Raw genomic sequence first — 16,683 nt, 5'->3', positions numbered from 1 at the left:
TGCTAAATCTGTGTCCTTCTGCGAAAGAGTTATGGAGGGAATAAAATGGGGAAAGCAAAAGACTAATCTCACTGGTAGCTAGGGACTGGAATTTGCTGAGATTACATGCTAGATTTGGATGATTTGTTGTGGTACCTGAAGTACTGGGTATAAATAATGGAAGCCAAATGACTAGTAATCAGAAATATTCAGTAAATAGTCCACAATGGGTAAGACGTACCAGAGTTGTTCAAAGGCTTCACTGATTTTTTGTTGAAGAGCTTTCTTTGACCCATCAATCACCTCAACTTCCTTAAGAAGCTGTTCATGTACTTGGTCTGTCACAAGGTCAATGTCCTGTCGACCTTCCCGCAAAGTTAGATTCTCGATGGCAACATCCAGATTCAAATTTTTGGCTTCTAAAGCACGTTCTGCTTCCTCTTTACTCTGGAAAAGGTCAAAGCAAGTGGAAATCAACACGGAGACCTAAATCTGCTCAATTATATATTAAGAATATCCTTCCCTCCGCAGCAAATTACAATACAGCAACACCTCAATACAGCTCAAAATGAGGGTGAAAGGAAGAAAAGTCATTCAGGATGCATTGGCAGAGGATGTGCAATAGGTGAGCCATCCTTTTGTTCAGCCAGGTATATGGTCAAAATGGGACACCAAGAGAAACCAAGATTTGTTTGCACTATATATTTTTTAATATCACAAATTTGTTATAGGATCATTTTAGGCTAAAATATTTAGAAATGTTCACTTGCTCTATGGATAAATGAAACAAAAAATATATTCCTGAGCTGGGGACTTCTGGTGGCAGCAAGTAGGTGGAGGTCGCACGTTTGGTGGCTCCTGCCAGAGTCTTATTTTGGCCCTTTGCACCCAGCTTCAAGGGAAAGTTTTGTATGAGGATTTGCAGGGAAGTCGGAGGTACTTCAAGGATGTCAGAATCCGGGGAAAAAGGGAGTGAGTCTGCCATCAAGCATGGTGAGGAGCTCAACGGGAGGAAAGATAGTGGGAGAAGCCTCGCCGGGTGATGCCGTGCCCATTACAGTGGAAAAGATGGTCAAGGAAATTTGAGCGGCTGTTTTCAGAACATTTCGACAGGTATTAAAGGTAACTGATGACTTCATTCAAGGGGTGGGTGGATGAGACCCTTGCCCAAATGAAGGAGGCTCTGGCTAAGACTTTGGCGGTGTGGGAGCAAGGAGAGGAAATTAATGGGGTTGAGGAGGCATTGTCGTAGCATAGTGACCAGTTCACCTCAATGGGTGAGGAGCTGCGGAGGGTGGTGGAGAGTAATAGAGGGCTGAAAGCAAAAGTGGAGGATCTGGAGAACAGATCACAAAGGCAGAACTTGAGGTTTGTGGGTTTGCCTGAGGGGCTGGAGGCCTACAGAGTACTTTGCGGAGATGTTTGCCATGCTGATGGGGATGGGGAGGAACCCTCCCTCTACGGATTGGATAGGGCCCACCAGCCATTCCGGCTGAAACCAGAGGTGAATGAGCTGGTGAGAGCTGTGATCCTCTGCTTCTACAGTTATCAGGTGGAGGCAAAGGTGTTGGGATGGGCGAAGGCGAAACGAGAGATGTGAGAAGGGAGTGGTATACCAGGATCTCATGACGGAGCTGATGAGGAGACGGGCGGCCTTTGGTTGGGCAAAAGCGGCATTGTATCAATGCAATGTGCAGTTTGATGTGGTCTACCTGGCAAAGAGGACGATCACAGATAATGGCAGAGACTATTATTTTGAGACAGAGGCGGAGACAATTGTGAAGGCGGAAGGCTTGGAACTGGATGGAGTTTGGACTTTGATGATCTTTGTTCTCTTTTTCTGTTATGTTCTTTCTCATTGTGGCTGTTAATCTTTGGGTTTTTGTGATGTGGAGATGCCGGCGTTGGACTGGGGTGAGCACAGTAAGAATTCTGACAACACCAGGTTAAAGTCCAACAGGTTTGTTTTGAATCACTAGCTTTCGGAGCACAGCTCCTTCCTCAGGTGAATGAAGAGATGGGTTCCAGAAACATATATATAGACAAAGTCAAAGATGCATTACAATACTTTGAATGCAAGTCTTTCGAGGTAATTAAGTCTCCAGGTCCAGACAGAGCAGCTGGAAAGAGGGATAATCACAGGTTAAAGAAGTGTGAATTGTCTCAAGCCAGGACAGTTGGTAGGATTTAGCAAACCCAGACCATCTGGCGTGCAAGAGGGTGAAGTTTCAAATGGACAAAGTGGTGGTGGATCAGGGGGTTATGATGTAATAGTGACGGGTGCACTGGAGGGGAGGTTGGTGGTGCTGTTTAGTATATATGCCCTGAATCGGGATGATGTAGGATTCAAGAGGAGGATGTTGGCGGCCATACTGATTGGATACGCACCAGTTAATACTGGGGCGGACACTGTTGAACCCGAAGGTGGATAGGTCTAAGCCTTGGTCCTCAACCCCCTTGGGGGTGGGGAAAGCGAGGGTGTGGGTTGCGTTTATGAAGGAGATGGAAGGGGCAGACCTGTGGAGGTTCTTACATCCGAGGGAAAGGGAATACTAATTTTTCTCGCTGGTACACAACATGTATTTGAGAATAGATTGTATTGTGATGGGAAAGGCTCTGTTGGCAGAGGTGAGGCAGGCAGAGTATTTGGCGATTGTTATCTCGGAAAATGCTCCACATTGGCTAGACGCGGTCCTGTAGAAGGGGCTGGCACAGAGGCTGGCCTGGAGGCTGGATGTGGGGTTGTTGGTGGACCCAAGTCTTTACACCAAAATGGGCAGGGTAATTTAGAGTTATGTTGGGTTTAACAGGAATGGGGAGATGTCGTCGCCGTCAGTAGTGTGGGAAGCATTGAAAGCGGTAGTGCGACATGAGGTTATCTCATTTAAGGCGCAGGTGGATAAGGAGGGAAGAGAGGAGCGTAAACTGTTGATAGAGGAAATGTTGGAAGTTGATAAAGGGTCATCTGGACTCGAAACAATAGCTCTTTTCCCTCCCTAGAGATGCTGCCAGACCTGCTGAGATTTTCCAGCATTTTCTCTTTTGGTACGGAAACATAAAATCCTGCTGATCTAAAAGGCAGGATCTTAGTGAAATAAAACTCAATAAAACATAATTTCACACGGTCGGTTGACCCCTTGATTGGTAAGCGGGTATATGAATTTTGTTGCTGTCAGTAAGCCATAGGAATGTTCAATAGTCAATGGATGGAAGGGCCTCTTTGGAATTGCAGAGAGGGGCAGAGGCTGCTTCTTCTTCCAGTGACCAACCAAGACAAGCTGGTGCTGGATTTCCACAAAGTCCATGGGGTGCCAGGGCTGAGGAGGCCCAAGGACCCCTTGCACGGGGTGGGTGGGGGTGGGGGGGCAGAGCATAGATCAACTTTGGGATCTTCGTGGTTGAAAGGTCTCAGGCTGTGCCATGCAGGGCACTACTCACCATGGTATCAGGAGGTTGAACATCCATTTCAATGTTGTGTTTGGAATTATATTCTATAAATTATTTTTATTGAAAACTATCTTTATTCCCAAAATATCTGAAGTGTTTTAAAACTTCCTTGGCCATTTTATGAACTTTCCTCCCTTCTCAATGCTCAAACTCTACCATAAGACGCTCTAAAATATTGAAATTTGAACTAAAGCACTGACTCTCTATAGCCCCAGAGTGTTGTATTAAGATCCTGGACCAGACCCCAACAGTGTCTAGGATATTGGATAGACACCCCAATATTTTATTTTAATTGTGTAAGACTGAGGAAAGGATACCATATATGGATATGGTATATTAAACAAACTTTATTACTAATACAATATTAAAATATATTTAACATCACACAAGAAAGTAGCTTACAACTACCCCTTTAACACTGCTAATCAATGCAGTGACACAATAATCCTTAACTGCTATCATTTTCCCCACTCAAACAACAAAACCATCTCCGATCCCAATCTACTTTTAAATATAGTTAGCACTCAGGAATACTTACTGTACCGTGTTGTCTTTTGGGACTGTGTGAAAAGATAAGCCTGAACCCTGTCTGAACAATGCAGAATCTCAAACTTCTCTCCTAGCCTTCTAGCCACAAACTAAACCTCTCTGAAAGCGCTTAACATCCAACTACATCATCTTCCTAAACTGAACACAATGTCTCCAATTAACTAGAACACAGGGAACCCTCTTAATATAAACAAAACTCCATGAGCCCAAACTTTTGCGATGCTTTAATTGCACAGCTGGCTCCCAAAAAGCCTAGCTCTCTTGCAAACCATTTTTTAAAAAAAACACTAATGAAACAGTCGTACACACACTAACCCAGGTTTTTAACCCTTCCTGCACCAATTATATATAGTACAATATCTGAAATTCCTACACTCATTACAGTTGTATTACTTTAACACCGAAGCAAGGACCATTTTCAACATAACTGTGGAACTTTTAATATAAACTTACCTTGCTCAAAGCATCTATCTCAGTGTTGATGTCACTAAGAGTATTCTCTAAAACCTCCTTCCATCGTTCTACCTCATCCATACGTTCGGCAAGTCTGGTGCTGTTGTCTTCTTGATCCCATTTAGTCTGTCAAAAAATGAAAATATTCACAGTTCCAACAAATATGCCTGAGTAAAGCATAAACCCTGGCATGAGATTTTGCAATTACATTTACACAAAAAATGGCAGAAGGAGACTGAAGAAAACAAGAACAAATAAATTAAGAAACTAACTTCTTATACAGTCAATCACAACCTCGGGAATTCCAAAACTGCATAACAGCTAGTATATTACTGGGAGACAACTTATCCACAAGATCTCTCATATTAAATGAGAATGGTGATTTAATAGAAGGGCATAGGACTTAGGAATAGGAGTAGGTGATTTTGCCCTTTGAGCTAGCTCCACCATTTGATACAATCACTGACTGCGGTCTCAACTATATTTTCCGGATTCTCTTCCCCCCCTCCCACCCCGCCGCCCCTCACCCACAACCATAGCCATTGACTCATTTTCCTATCAAAAATCTATCTAACTCGACCTTCAATACATTCGATGACCCAATCCCCATAGCTTTCTGGGGGGAAAATTTTCACATACGAATGACCTTTTGCGAGAAAAGCTTTCTCCTGGTGTCTCAAAAGCGAGACCTATTATTCCTAAAGTGTGTCCCCTAATTCTAGTCTCTGCCACAAGAGGAAACATCCTCCAAGTATCTACCTTATCAAGTCCCTTTGGGGTCTTATATGCTTCAACAAGATTATTTCTCATTCTTCTAAATCTCAATGAGTATGGGCAGACGTCTTTAACCATTCTTCATTTGATAAGCCCTTCATCCCAGGAATGAGTTGCGTGAACGTTCTCTGAACTGCTTTGAATACAATTATATCCTTTTCAAATAAGGAGACCATAACTGTACAGTGTAAGGGTCCTCCTGTTTATTCCCTTATTTCCCCTTTCTTTTATTTTGCCGTTACATTTTTGATCCATGGACGATTAATGGACGTGTGATTTTTAAGCAGAGGATTGCAGCAGCAGGAGAGATCAGTGATGACTCGATTTGATTGATTTGGCTGATGGCCAATGAATTGTCAAAAAGGGGCGGTGCTCTGCCTGGTAATAGTTGATGATTGTATCTGATCGCACTGATATGCTTTTCAGTGTCACAAGGCTTGTGTTTTCATTTTACGTTTCATCCTGCAGCCTGGATGGAGGAATCTAACCAACTCACTCCAGAAATATCCAGTTAATTCTCACTAAAGGCCACTGAGAAGCTAAGAAACTCTAGCTCTGCAGAAATGGTTGACGTGAAGCAGAGACCAGAATCTGATAACTCTCTCTGAGAACAAGCTGATGTGAAGCCTAAAGCCTCTCCTGGAAAAGTTGAGAGTAAGATATACTGCTGAGCTGCAAAGATCATTACATGCTGTAGACCAGAGACTTTAAACCAGACTCATACTGTGAAGAGAGTGCACTGAAGAACTCATCATCGGAAGAAAGGACTCTTATCTTTTGACCTTAATCCTTATTCATTTCCTCCCTTCTGTGTTTTCTGTCTTGTGTGTTTGGGTAGGGGTGGGGCAGTTAAAGGAGAGTCCAGTTTTAACGTGACATTAAGCAGCTGTATTTACTGTATATTTCATACTTGTTTTAGTTATAAATAAACAGTAATTGCGTTTAAGTTTGCAAATCTAGTGACTGAAATTATTGGGCAGCCAAGGGTCAAAGCTTTTGGGTATTTTTATACAAATTATTGGTTAATTCACTTATGTTGTGACTCCGGGGCACTTGGGGCTGGAATTGACCACGCATTTGCCCAGGGTGGCATAACAACGCAATATTCCAAATGTAGTCTCACTAATGCCCTGTGCAGCTGCAGTAAAATATACCTACATTTATACTCCATTCTCCTTGCAATAAATGCCAACATTCCAGTTGCCTTCCTAATCTTATATTAATAGCTAGCTTTCTCTTATACTCAACATTGTCACTCTTTTTAAAAGTCATTCTTTGATGGTTCTTAAAATTAGTCCAATCCTCTGACCTACCATTAATCTTTGCAGTGTTTCTTTTAATTTGATACAATCCTTGAGTCTTTCTTTCTAATTGGGAAGAGTCCTACCTTCAGATGATGAGTTCTAAGTACACTCTCTTCACAGCATCTCCTACCTTTTAACCTAGTTTCCCAGTTCACTTTAGCCAGTTCTGCCCTCATACCCTTATAGATACCTTTATTTAGAATTAAAATACTAGTCTTAGACCTACACTTCTCCCCTTCAAGCTGAACATGAAATTCTACCATGTTAGATCGCTATCGCCAAGAGGCTCCATTGCCATGAGGTTATTGATCGATTCTGTCTCAGTCTACAAGAACTAGGATAGCCTGCTCCCTGGTTGGATCGAGAACATACAGCTCTATGAATTTGGCCAAAATACACTGTGCAACTTATTGTTCAGGCTACCTTTACTGATCTGATTTGCCTAATCTACATGTAGATTAAAGTCACCCATGCTTATTGCGGTATCTTTCTTGCATGCCCCACTTATTTCTTCCTGTGTATTCTGCCCTACAGTGTATAGGGCCTACAGGGCCTATAAGCTACCCCCACAAAAGACCTCATGCCTTTCCTATTTCTTTTCTCTACCCATACTGATTCAACGTCTTGTTTTTTTTTTTGTTTTAGTAATGTTTGTTGATGAATGATCGGTGTCCATGATATCAGAAGAACTCCCTGCTCTTTAAATGTTTCCCCAAGATCTTTTGAAATACCTCAATGAGGCCTTAATTTAACATCTCATACAGACGACAGCAGCTCCAACAATCCACTGCTTCATCAATATTGCACTGACCGGAACAGTGGATTGCCACATTGTTCTTTTACTCTAGTATAATAGATTGGATTCAAGTCTAGCCAAGATTGAGCAAAGTTACCCGATTTCTCACTTTAAATACAAAACCTTTTGAAGGCAGTAAAAATCTTGGGTATTTTTCTTAGGGCATGGGTAATACAATAAATGGAACAAGAAACATCTACAAAAGAGGTGAAAGGAAACTGCTGCAGAAATCATACAAAGCATGTGAATTGGTTTTAGGATTCCAACTATTTGAAAGCTAGAAACATTATGGGTGGGATTCTCCAATCGCCAATGCCGAAATCGTGTTCAGTGAACGGCTGGAGAATCCACTTTTACGCTGGAATCGGGGGCAGCGTGTTTTTGCGATGCTCCGCCACCTCAAAAACAGCATACTCAGGTAGCACAGCGCACGCCGTCGGGACGGCAGCAGGACATCACCGGAGGCCCTCCCCCGATGCTCTGCCCCCCAATGGGCTGAGTCCCCGATGGTGTGGGGCGCGTCCCTCACAACTTTTGGGGATCTCGTGTGGCGGACTGTGTCCAGCGCTGCCACAGTCGGGGGGTGAGCCGTTCCGCTGGCAGGGGGGGCTTCAGTGGGGGCTGGGGGGACTGATGGGGTTGGTCCGGAGGTGGCGAGGGGCAGGACAATTTTTGGCAGGCCGGGTCCGCACGCGGCTGGCACCATGTTGCACGACCACGGACATTCTGCAACCCTATCAGCAAGTAAACTTGGGGGCATTACGCTGCGTGGCTGCTAGCCCCCAACTGGGCAGAGGATCAGTGCCGGGGTGGCGCCAACTTTCTGGTCATAAGACCAGATGGATCCTGCGGACATAGCTGCAGAATCGGAAAATCCATCCCTATATGTAGGAGTTAAATTCTGGTTAATGTTAAGTGTGATGGTTTCAAAATCCTTTGGAGATTTCAATGGTAATCAGCTGGTGTGATTGCTGAAACATCAGTTTGAAGGTATATGCATTTGATACAGTTAATTGAAAAACGATACTTCATAGACTAACAGAGTAAAAAAATAGATCATTCAGTCCATCATTATGCCTGTGCTGGCTGTTTGAAAGTCCTATTCAATTAGATTTGCTAGCCTGCTGTTTCTCCATCGGCCGAATTAACGTTGCTTCTATAGGATGTGGAAAGAGGGCTGAATAACTTCCGTCACGTGCACTCCTTGTGAACTGGATATAACTACTGGACAGCTACAGTGGGGAGGTGCAATACATCAACATGCAGATAAAGACTTTAACAGAGATCAGGGGCGGGATTCTCCCCTACCCGGCGGGGAGTCCCGGCGTAACGGAGTGGCGCCAACCACTCCGGCGTCGTGCCTCCCCAAAGGTGCGGAATTCTCCGCACCTTTAGGGGCCAAGCCCTCACATTGAGGGGCTAGGCCCGCGCCGGAGCGGTTGGCATCACGCCGACTGGTGCCAAAACCGGCAACAATGGCCTTTGACGCCCGGCGCCGGGGCTGGCCGAAAGGCCTTCGCCAGTTCACGCATGCGCCGGTGCGTCAGCTGCCGCTGACGTCACCATCGCGCATGCGCGCTGGGGGATTCTCTTCCACCTCCGCCATGGTGGAGGCCGTGGCAGCGGCGGAAGAAAAAGAGTGCCCCCACGGCACTGGCCCGCCCACCAATCGGTGGGCCCCGATCGCGGGCCTGGCCACCGTGGGGGCACCCCCCGGGGTCCGATCGAACCGCACCCTCCCAGGACCCCTGGGGCCCGCTCACGCCGCCAATCCCGCCGCCACCAGAGGTGGTTCAAACCATCTTTGGACCATCACGGGCCGGAGAATCGCCGCAGGGAGCTCGCCGCTCGGCGCGGCCAATTCCCGGGTGGCAGAGAATTTCTGCCACGGCGGGGGCGGGATTTCCGGCGGCCCCGGGCAATTCTCCGATCCTGCGGGGGTCGGAGAATTTCGCCCCAGATGTGCAGGGTCAGTGGATTGGCCATGCTAAATTGTCCCTTAGTAGGAAACAATATAATTGCATACTCTAAATTTATTTTTTAAAAGACTTTAACGGAGATCTATACCAGTGAATACATGGACAATGTTATGCAAATGGTCATTTTTAATTTTCCAGTGAAGCAGTATAATACATGTCTCAATGTCTTGATTAGTTCAGGGTGGTAATCATGGCCCAGATTCTTTGGGTAGTAGCGAACAAATGATGGAAGCCGTTTGTTACACCTACTCAGACTCTCTCGGCTGGATTCTCCGCTGGCAGGATTCTCCGTTTTACCGGTAGGCCGGGGGTTTCCCGACAGCGTGGGGCTGCCCCACAATGGGGAACCTCATTGACCAGCCGGCGTAACAGAGCATCCCGCCGGCAGGGTGAAACAGAAATGTGGTGCGGCGGGGCAGAGAATCCAGCCCTCTGTGTGGGCTTTTACACTGGAACTTATGGTCATTAGGGAGCCCCCCCATAGAGGATATGGGCCCTGTGTGAAAGGACCTGCAACGGTTTGTCTCCTTAACCACTCATATTTAAGAATCCTTACTGCGGCAAGCAAAGTCCAATCATGTATAGATGCAAATTGAAGAGTGGGAGAAAAAGATGGCTTTGAGAGAGAGAGGGATAGAGAGAGAAAGTTACAGAAAAAAAGTATATATTTTTAAATTTCCAGCGATAATTGAAATCTGAAGGAATGAGTTTTCACAAGTCTAAATGTTAATTTTCAGTGCTAGAGTGCTGATTTGGCAGTAGTTAAGATTCAGCACACTATTAAAAATTAATTTTCAGCTGTATGGACAAGCCTTAATATTTTGTGGTATGTTTATAGGTTATCTACCATACAAGCATCACAATTTCAGCCCATTCTATATGCTTCCGTACATAGTCATTTGGCAAGATACCTGTGTACCAAATCTCCAGAGGAGCTGGACAGATCTGGGAGCAAATGTTTGAATTTCTGCCTTTAATTGTGCATGTGCGGATGCCAAATGTTGCTTTTTGATTTACTCCTTAATGACTGTGAGCATTGATAGTTCATTTTAATTGTAGTACAAAGTTTGGCCCATTATCTTCCCACCCTCCTGTTGTGAAAACTTTAAAAATGATTTCTGTGTTTTACAATTTACTCAGAATTTATCTTCAACAACGTGCATCTTCCTTAAAATTCCACATTAGTCAGAACCTGTGTTTTTTGTAAACTACACTGCCTCAAATCGAACACCTTTCCAATTGTTCCCTTGGTTCACCCACAATCCAAGTATTTGAAAATGTAACTGCACATCAACTCTTTTAACAGTCTGTTGAAATCTGGTTTTGATTCCTACCTGGTTGTTGGTTTCATTCCGCAGGGCCCTGCCTTCCTGGCGGATCTGATGGGACATGTAACGCTGTCTTTCCGAATTGGTTGAAATCTGGTTATTGTTGGAGAACCAGTCTGGAACAGAGTACCTCTGGGCTGCCTTTAAACTTAGTGTTGCCATTTTGCCACTGTGAAATTAACTGGGAAAAAAACCCTTCAGAATTATTAAAAGGATTGACCAGGGCAGGACACTTTATTCTTGCATGTTTTTTTTTAAAAGATAATTTATTGAAGGTATATCCAAAGCATGTCGAGAATACAAAAACAGGAACAGTCCATAACACTAAACAACAACTAACACCACATAACATATTAACAATACATGTATTGTGCCCTCTATATATGCAAATATGATACCAACGCCCTCAACAAAAAAGTGAACATTTATTTCTTTTAAAATTTTTTTTAGAGTACCCAATTATTTTTTTTCCAATTGAGGGGTAATTTAGTGTGGCCAATACACCTGGCCTGCACATCTTTGGCTTGTGGGGGTCAAACTCCACACAGACAGTGACCCAGGGCCGGGATCGAACCTGGGACCTCGGCGCCGTGATGCAGCAGTGCTAACCACTGCGCCACCTCCGCTGCCCCAAACATTTCTATATCTGAGTAAAGCAAAATAATGTACTCCCCCACCCCTTAGCAGTCAACAAAATTGCTATTCTCCCCCCCCCCCCCCCCCCCCCTCCTCCCGACAGTCTAGTAGTTCTTAAAAAAAGGTTGATGAACAGCTTCCACCTCACGGAGAACCCTTCATCCAAACCTCTAATGGCGAACTTGATTCTCTCCAAATGAAGGAACTCAGCATGGTCCTGTACCCATGACCCAGTGCTTGGCAGTTCTGCTGCCGGACAATTAAGGAACATCCTCCTTTGTGCCAGTAAGGAGGTGAATGCCATGACGTGGGCTCCCTTTCCCACCATGATACCAGGATCCTCAGATACACCGAAGATTCTACCCATGGAGGAGGCGTGACCACCACCCCCACCACCCGAGACAATACATCCATAACACCCTCCCAAAACACCACCAGTTTTGGACAGGAACAGAACATGCGGACATGGTTTGCAGAGGATCCGGCACATCGTGCACATTGATCAGCCACTTCTGGGAAGAAACAGCTCAGCCCAGCTGGTGTCATAAGTGCTCTGTGCACAACCTTAAGCTGTATAAGACTGAGCCTAGCACATAACCCTACACAATGCTTCTTCCCATATCCAGCCCCTCACTGCACCTCCCAAATCCTCCTCCCAGTTATGCTGCATCGTCACCATTGACTCTTCCTCCCTACTGGCAACATTGGTGATCTTACCCTCTCCAATCTCATCATCTGAGGGGAGCCTGTCCTCTAGACCCAAGGGCGGTAACATTGGGAATGAACTCAACTCTTAACTCAAAAAAGCCCGTATCTGGAGATACCTAAATTAATTACCGCTGTGCATTGGATAGGCCTCTGTCAGCTCAGTTAGGTCTGAAAACTTCCCATCAAGAACAGGTCCTCAAAGCAGTGGATCCCCAAGCGGTCCCATTCCTTAAACCTGGCATTGAAGCTTTCTGGAATTATTCTGTGGTTACCACGAATTGGAGCCTTCCTGTACATGCCCTTCCAAACCCTCAAAGTGGAAACCACCACTGGGTTTGATGAATACCTACCCGGTGAAAAAGCAAGGGGAGCTGAAACCAGCCCTTAAGGAAGTCCCCCTACATGAGGCCTCCTCCACTCCACACCATACCGACCCCTGGTCCAACAGCCATCTTCGGACCACAACAATATTAGCAGCCCAGTAGTAACATTGAAAATTAGGAAGGGCCAGGCCACCCCCTCGTCTACTCCTCTCCAGACAAACTATGTTTAAGACGAGGAACCCTTCCCACCCACACAAAGCCCAGGATAAGCCTATTAATCTTTCTGAAAAAAGATTTGGGCAGAAAGATTGGGAGGTTCTGAAATGCGAAATCATCGATCACCATCTTAATAGTCTGAACTCTTCCGAACAAAGATACAGGCAGACTGTCCCACCTTTAGAACTCCTCTTTCATCCCCTCTACTATGCATGTCAGATTGAGGTTGTGAAGCTGGGCCCAATCCCGCACCATCCGAATCCCCAAATGGCTAGAAAGAGTTTTCACTAGGTGAAAGAGGAGCCCACTCAAGCACCCTTCCCGCCCTCCAGAGCCGATCAAGATCCTTCTCTCCTCCACGGCGTCAGGAGGGTCTCCAGCTCAGCGTCCCTGAACCGTGGCGCTGCTCTTCTTCCAGCCACCTTGTTGGCTGGGACGGTGTCTGTGGGGGGATGGATCGTTTAAATGCAGCTGCGGCATGTGAGCCTCATGTGTGCCAATCAAGGACCCGGTGAATCCGGCACCGTTTTCTATGGAATTGATTGCAATCCACGTGGCAAAAGTGGTATCCCATGTGAGGCTGCTCTACAAGGCCCCAATGGCATGTGTAGCCACAAATAGGAGGAGGTTGGAGTACTTTCGGCTGTACCGGGGGACGAGACAGGGGTGCCCCCTGTCCCCCTTGCTCTTCGCATTGGCCATGGCATTAAGGGAGTCAGGGAACTGGAGGGGCCTGGTGCGGGCTGGGGAGGAGCATCGAGTGTCGCTGTATGCGGACGACCTGTTGCTGTATGTGGCGGACCCGGTGGGGGGGGATGCCGGAGGTGATGAGGATTCTTAGTGAATTCGGGGGTTTCTCTGGGTATAAGTTGAACCTGGTGTAGCCACCTAAGATGGACACTGGGCTACAAAATGGAGAACTGCTAAGGCTGCAGGGAAAAACAGTCTTAGCAAGGATAAGCAGTTTGCAGAAGACTAATTAGCATTCTGCACGTACAGAAACCAGTTTGTGGCCAGGTGCAGAGTTTCAGCCAAAGGTGTAAATGGGAACAAGATCTACATAGTAATGAGGCGATCCAGATCCAGACCCCGCACAATAGAAACATTTAAGTATGAATAGATACTTTTGAGTAGACGCCCAGACAGAACGGCACCACTGTATCCAACACAAAGAACCATAGGGACAGCCCACCCATCGAGGGACGACCCTCAGATTGGGGGGTTTAGAAGATATCGATTGGGAAAGGCCCAATCGATACATGGCAGGTAAAAGGCCCGCCCCGAAGGGGCACGGACTTCTAGGAACTATAAAAGTAGACCCCGCACATGGTTCGGTCTGCTTTGGTTCCGGCTCTGACTGCTACTTTTGCTCCAGCTCCGCTTTGCTGATACATCGCATCCTGACTCCAGTTCCATCACCAGCCGTTGAGCCATCAGCCATCGAACTGTAAGTGCCAATACAACGATCGCTACGTGATCCAGACCTTGCTAGATCCTGACAACTTTAAGTACCTGAGAGTTGCAGACCAAGAACGGGACGAAGGCCTTGCTCCTTGACCTTGCCTGTTCCTGTCTAGATAAGTATTTTAGTTGTTTAGTATTAGAAGTAAGTTAGTCTCTTTAGCGTATGCATGTGTATTTATTATATTTGTCATAATAAATATCAATCGTTTGGACTTACTAATCGGTATACAGATTTATTACTTTGAACCTGACCTTGATATACTTGTGAGGTGTCTAAATACGGCACCTGGCGACTCCTGAGTATAATTACATACACAGAGCCATAGTAGTGTTAAGCACACGGCCTTTAAACGGAGGCGTGTTAATACACTCCAGTAAAACGAGCAACACTGGGCAAGAGTGAGTTATTTGTGGTGCATCCGGGGGATCAAGAGGAGGGGATTGGTAGGCTCCCACTGAAGCAGGCAGGGAAGAGATTCAGGTACCTAGGGGTCCAGGTGGCTGGGAGCTGGGGGGCCCTGCACAAGCTCAACCTCACAAGGTTGGTGGAGCAGATGAAGGAGGAGTTTAAGAGGTGGGATATGTTACCGCTGTCACTGGCGGGGAGGGTGCAGTCCGTTAAGATGACGGTGCTCCCGGGGTTTTTGTTCCTGTTCCAGTGCCTCCCCATCCTTATCCCGAAGGCCTTTTTTAGGAGGGTCAACAGGAGTATCACGGGATTTGTGTGGGCGCATGGGACTCCGAGGGTGAGAAGTGTGTTCCTGGAACGGGGCAGGGATAGGTGGGAGCTGGCGTTGCCCAACCTCTGTGGGTACTATTGGGCTGCCAACGCAGTGATGGTTTGTAAGTGGGTAATGGACGGGGAAGGGGCAGCATGGAAGAGGATGGAGGCGGCGTCATGTGTGGGCACGAGCCTGGAGGCGCTGGTAACGGCTCCGTTGCCGCTCCCTCCAACGAGGTATACCACGAGCCCGGTGGTGGCGGCTACCCTCAAAATTTGGGGGCAATGGAGATGGCATAGGGGAGAAGTGGGGGGCTCGATGGAGGCCCCGATACGGGGGAACCATCGGTTTGTCCCAGGGAGCATTGATGGCGGATTTCTGGGCTGGGGCAGGGGTTAGGAGGTTGAGGGACCTGTGTGTGGAGGGGAGGTTCGCGAGCTTGGGGGAGTTAGAGGGGAAGTTTGGGCTCCTCCCGGGGAACATGTTTAGGTACATGCAGGTGAGGGCGTTTGCCAGGCAGCAGGTGGAGGGGTTCCCCTTGCTGCCCCCACGAGGGGTGCGGGATCGGTTGCTCTCGGGGGTGTGGGCTGGAGGGGGGAGGATTTCGGACATAGACCGGGTGATGCAGGAGGTAGTCTTTCCTGGACTTCCTGGTGGAACGGTAGGGAAATAGGCCGGCAGCAGCAGCAACCCAGGGTGGGGGGGGGGGGGGGGGGGGGGGGGGGATTTGGATCGGTGGGAGGGAGAACTGTGTACATGGGTGTGTGGGATGTGGCGGGTGTTATCTCTTTCCCTTTTGTTGTTGGGTGTTCTTTTGTTTTTTTTCTTTTGTTTGTAGTTGCTTTTGAAGTTGGGTGGGTATTGTTCTTGGGGTGTTACCGCGGTTGTTTTGTTAATAGAGTTGAGATGTTTATATTTTGTAAAAATTTCAATGAAAATTATTTTTAAAAAAGTGGTATCCCATTTAAAGTTATTGTGCCCTTTTTTTCTGTCGTAAATTGCCACGGTTCCCACGCCAGCGTCAGAGAATCCAGCCCTAAGTGTTGATGCCGGAACTGAATTGGGAGTGTTCGTTGGTCCCTTTGGGGGCCTCAGTGCCGGAGCCATTCAGGACATGCTAATGAGCCAGCACTCTGCCCACATGAACTGGTGCAATTCTTATTTTTTAATTTAGAGTACCCAATTATTTTTTTTCAGTTAAGGGTCAATTTAGCGTGGCCAATCCACCTACCCTGCACATCTTTGGGTTGTGGGGGTGAAACTCACGCAGACACGGGGAGAATGTGCAAACTCCTCACGGACAGTGACCCGGGGCCGGGATCGAACCTGGGACCTCGGTGCCGTGAGGGACCATGGTACTACCCACTGCGCCACCCTGCTGCCCTAATGCAATTCTAATTGATGCCAGCATCTGATTCGCTTAGGTCGGATTTGGCGCTAAAGAGCATCACAAGCTGGAGCTACATTTAAGCATTCCACGGCGCACACACTCATTCCAGCCATGCCAGGAAGATGCCATCTAGGAGAGCAGCCCAGAGGTTCGCAGATGCCAAGCTGGAGACGTTGCTGGATGCTGTGGAGGAGAAGCGGGCCATTCCCATCTCCAGTGTGGGCAGGAAGCTACCCTTGCGGCGGTTAACTGAGCCTGGGCGGAGGTGGCAGAGGCACTGAGCGACTTGGGCCCCACCATGAGATCTGACATGTAATGTAGGAAGAAGATGAATGACCTCGCTAGGGCAGCCCAGGTGAGTCACCACCGGTAGGCAGCGCTGCTTGAGGATGGGCAACTCACCCCGAGGCCAGCCAGGGTGCGCCGCCACCTTTTTGCCCCTGGCATTGCCCCTGGCATTACCCCTGTCCCCCACCCCCTGTGTGACCTCCAGTAGGTTGACGGCGAGGCAGCGCTTCATGAGGATGGGCAACCCATCTATGCAAGCCAGGGTGCTTCACCACCTGTTCCCATGGCATCACACCCCGCACGCCCCTCCTCCAGAACCAGCAGCCC

At 47.2% G+C, this 16,683-nt stretch overlaps 1 protein-coding gene across 1 annotated transcript in view; it reads right to left on the bottom strand.

Annotated features, from left to right (window-relative positions):
• tekt2 (tektin 2 (testicular)) overlaps positions 1 to 16,683 on the bottom strand; it is a 65,300-nt gene that overhangs the window by 35,697 nt on the left and 12,920 nt on the right. Inside the window, exons 2-4 of the mRNA XM_038800255.1 lie at positions 10,616 to 10,790; positions 4,429 to 4,554; positions 221 to 426 (exon numbers count right to left, since the gene is read on the bottom strand). Coding sequence (XP_038656183.1) covers positions 221 to 426; positions 4,429 to 4,554; positions 10,616 to 10,771 — 488 coding nt within the window. The 5' untranslated portion in view covers positions 10,772 to 10,790. The remainder of the gene's footprint in view (positions 1 to 220; positions 427 to 4,428; positions 4,555 to 10,615; positions 10,791 to 16,683) is intronic.

Source organism: Scyliorhinus canicula, chromosome 1 (genome assembly GCF_902713615.1).
Source record: "Scyliorhinus canicula chromosome 1, sScyCan1.1, whole genome shotgun sequence".
In the NCBI taxonomy this organism is placed as follows: domain Eukaryota; kingdom Metazoa; phylum Chordata; class Chondrichthyes; order Carcharhiniformes; family Scyliorhinidae; genus Scyliorhinus; species Scyliorhinus canicula.
Note: the sequence above shows the minus strand (reverse complement) of the source record. Positions and strands in the feature narration are given on the sequence as shown.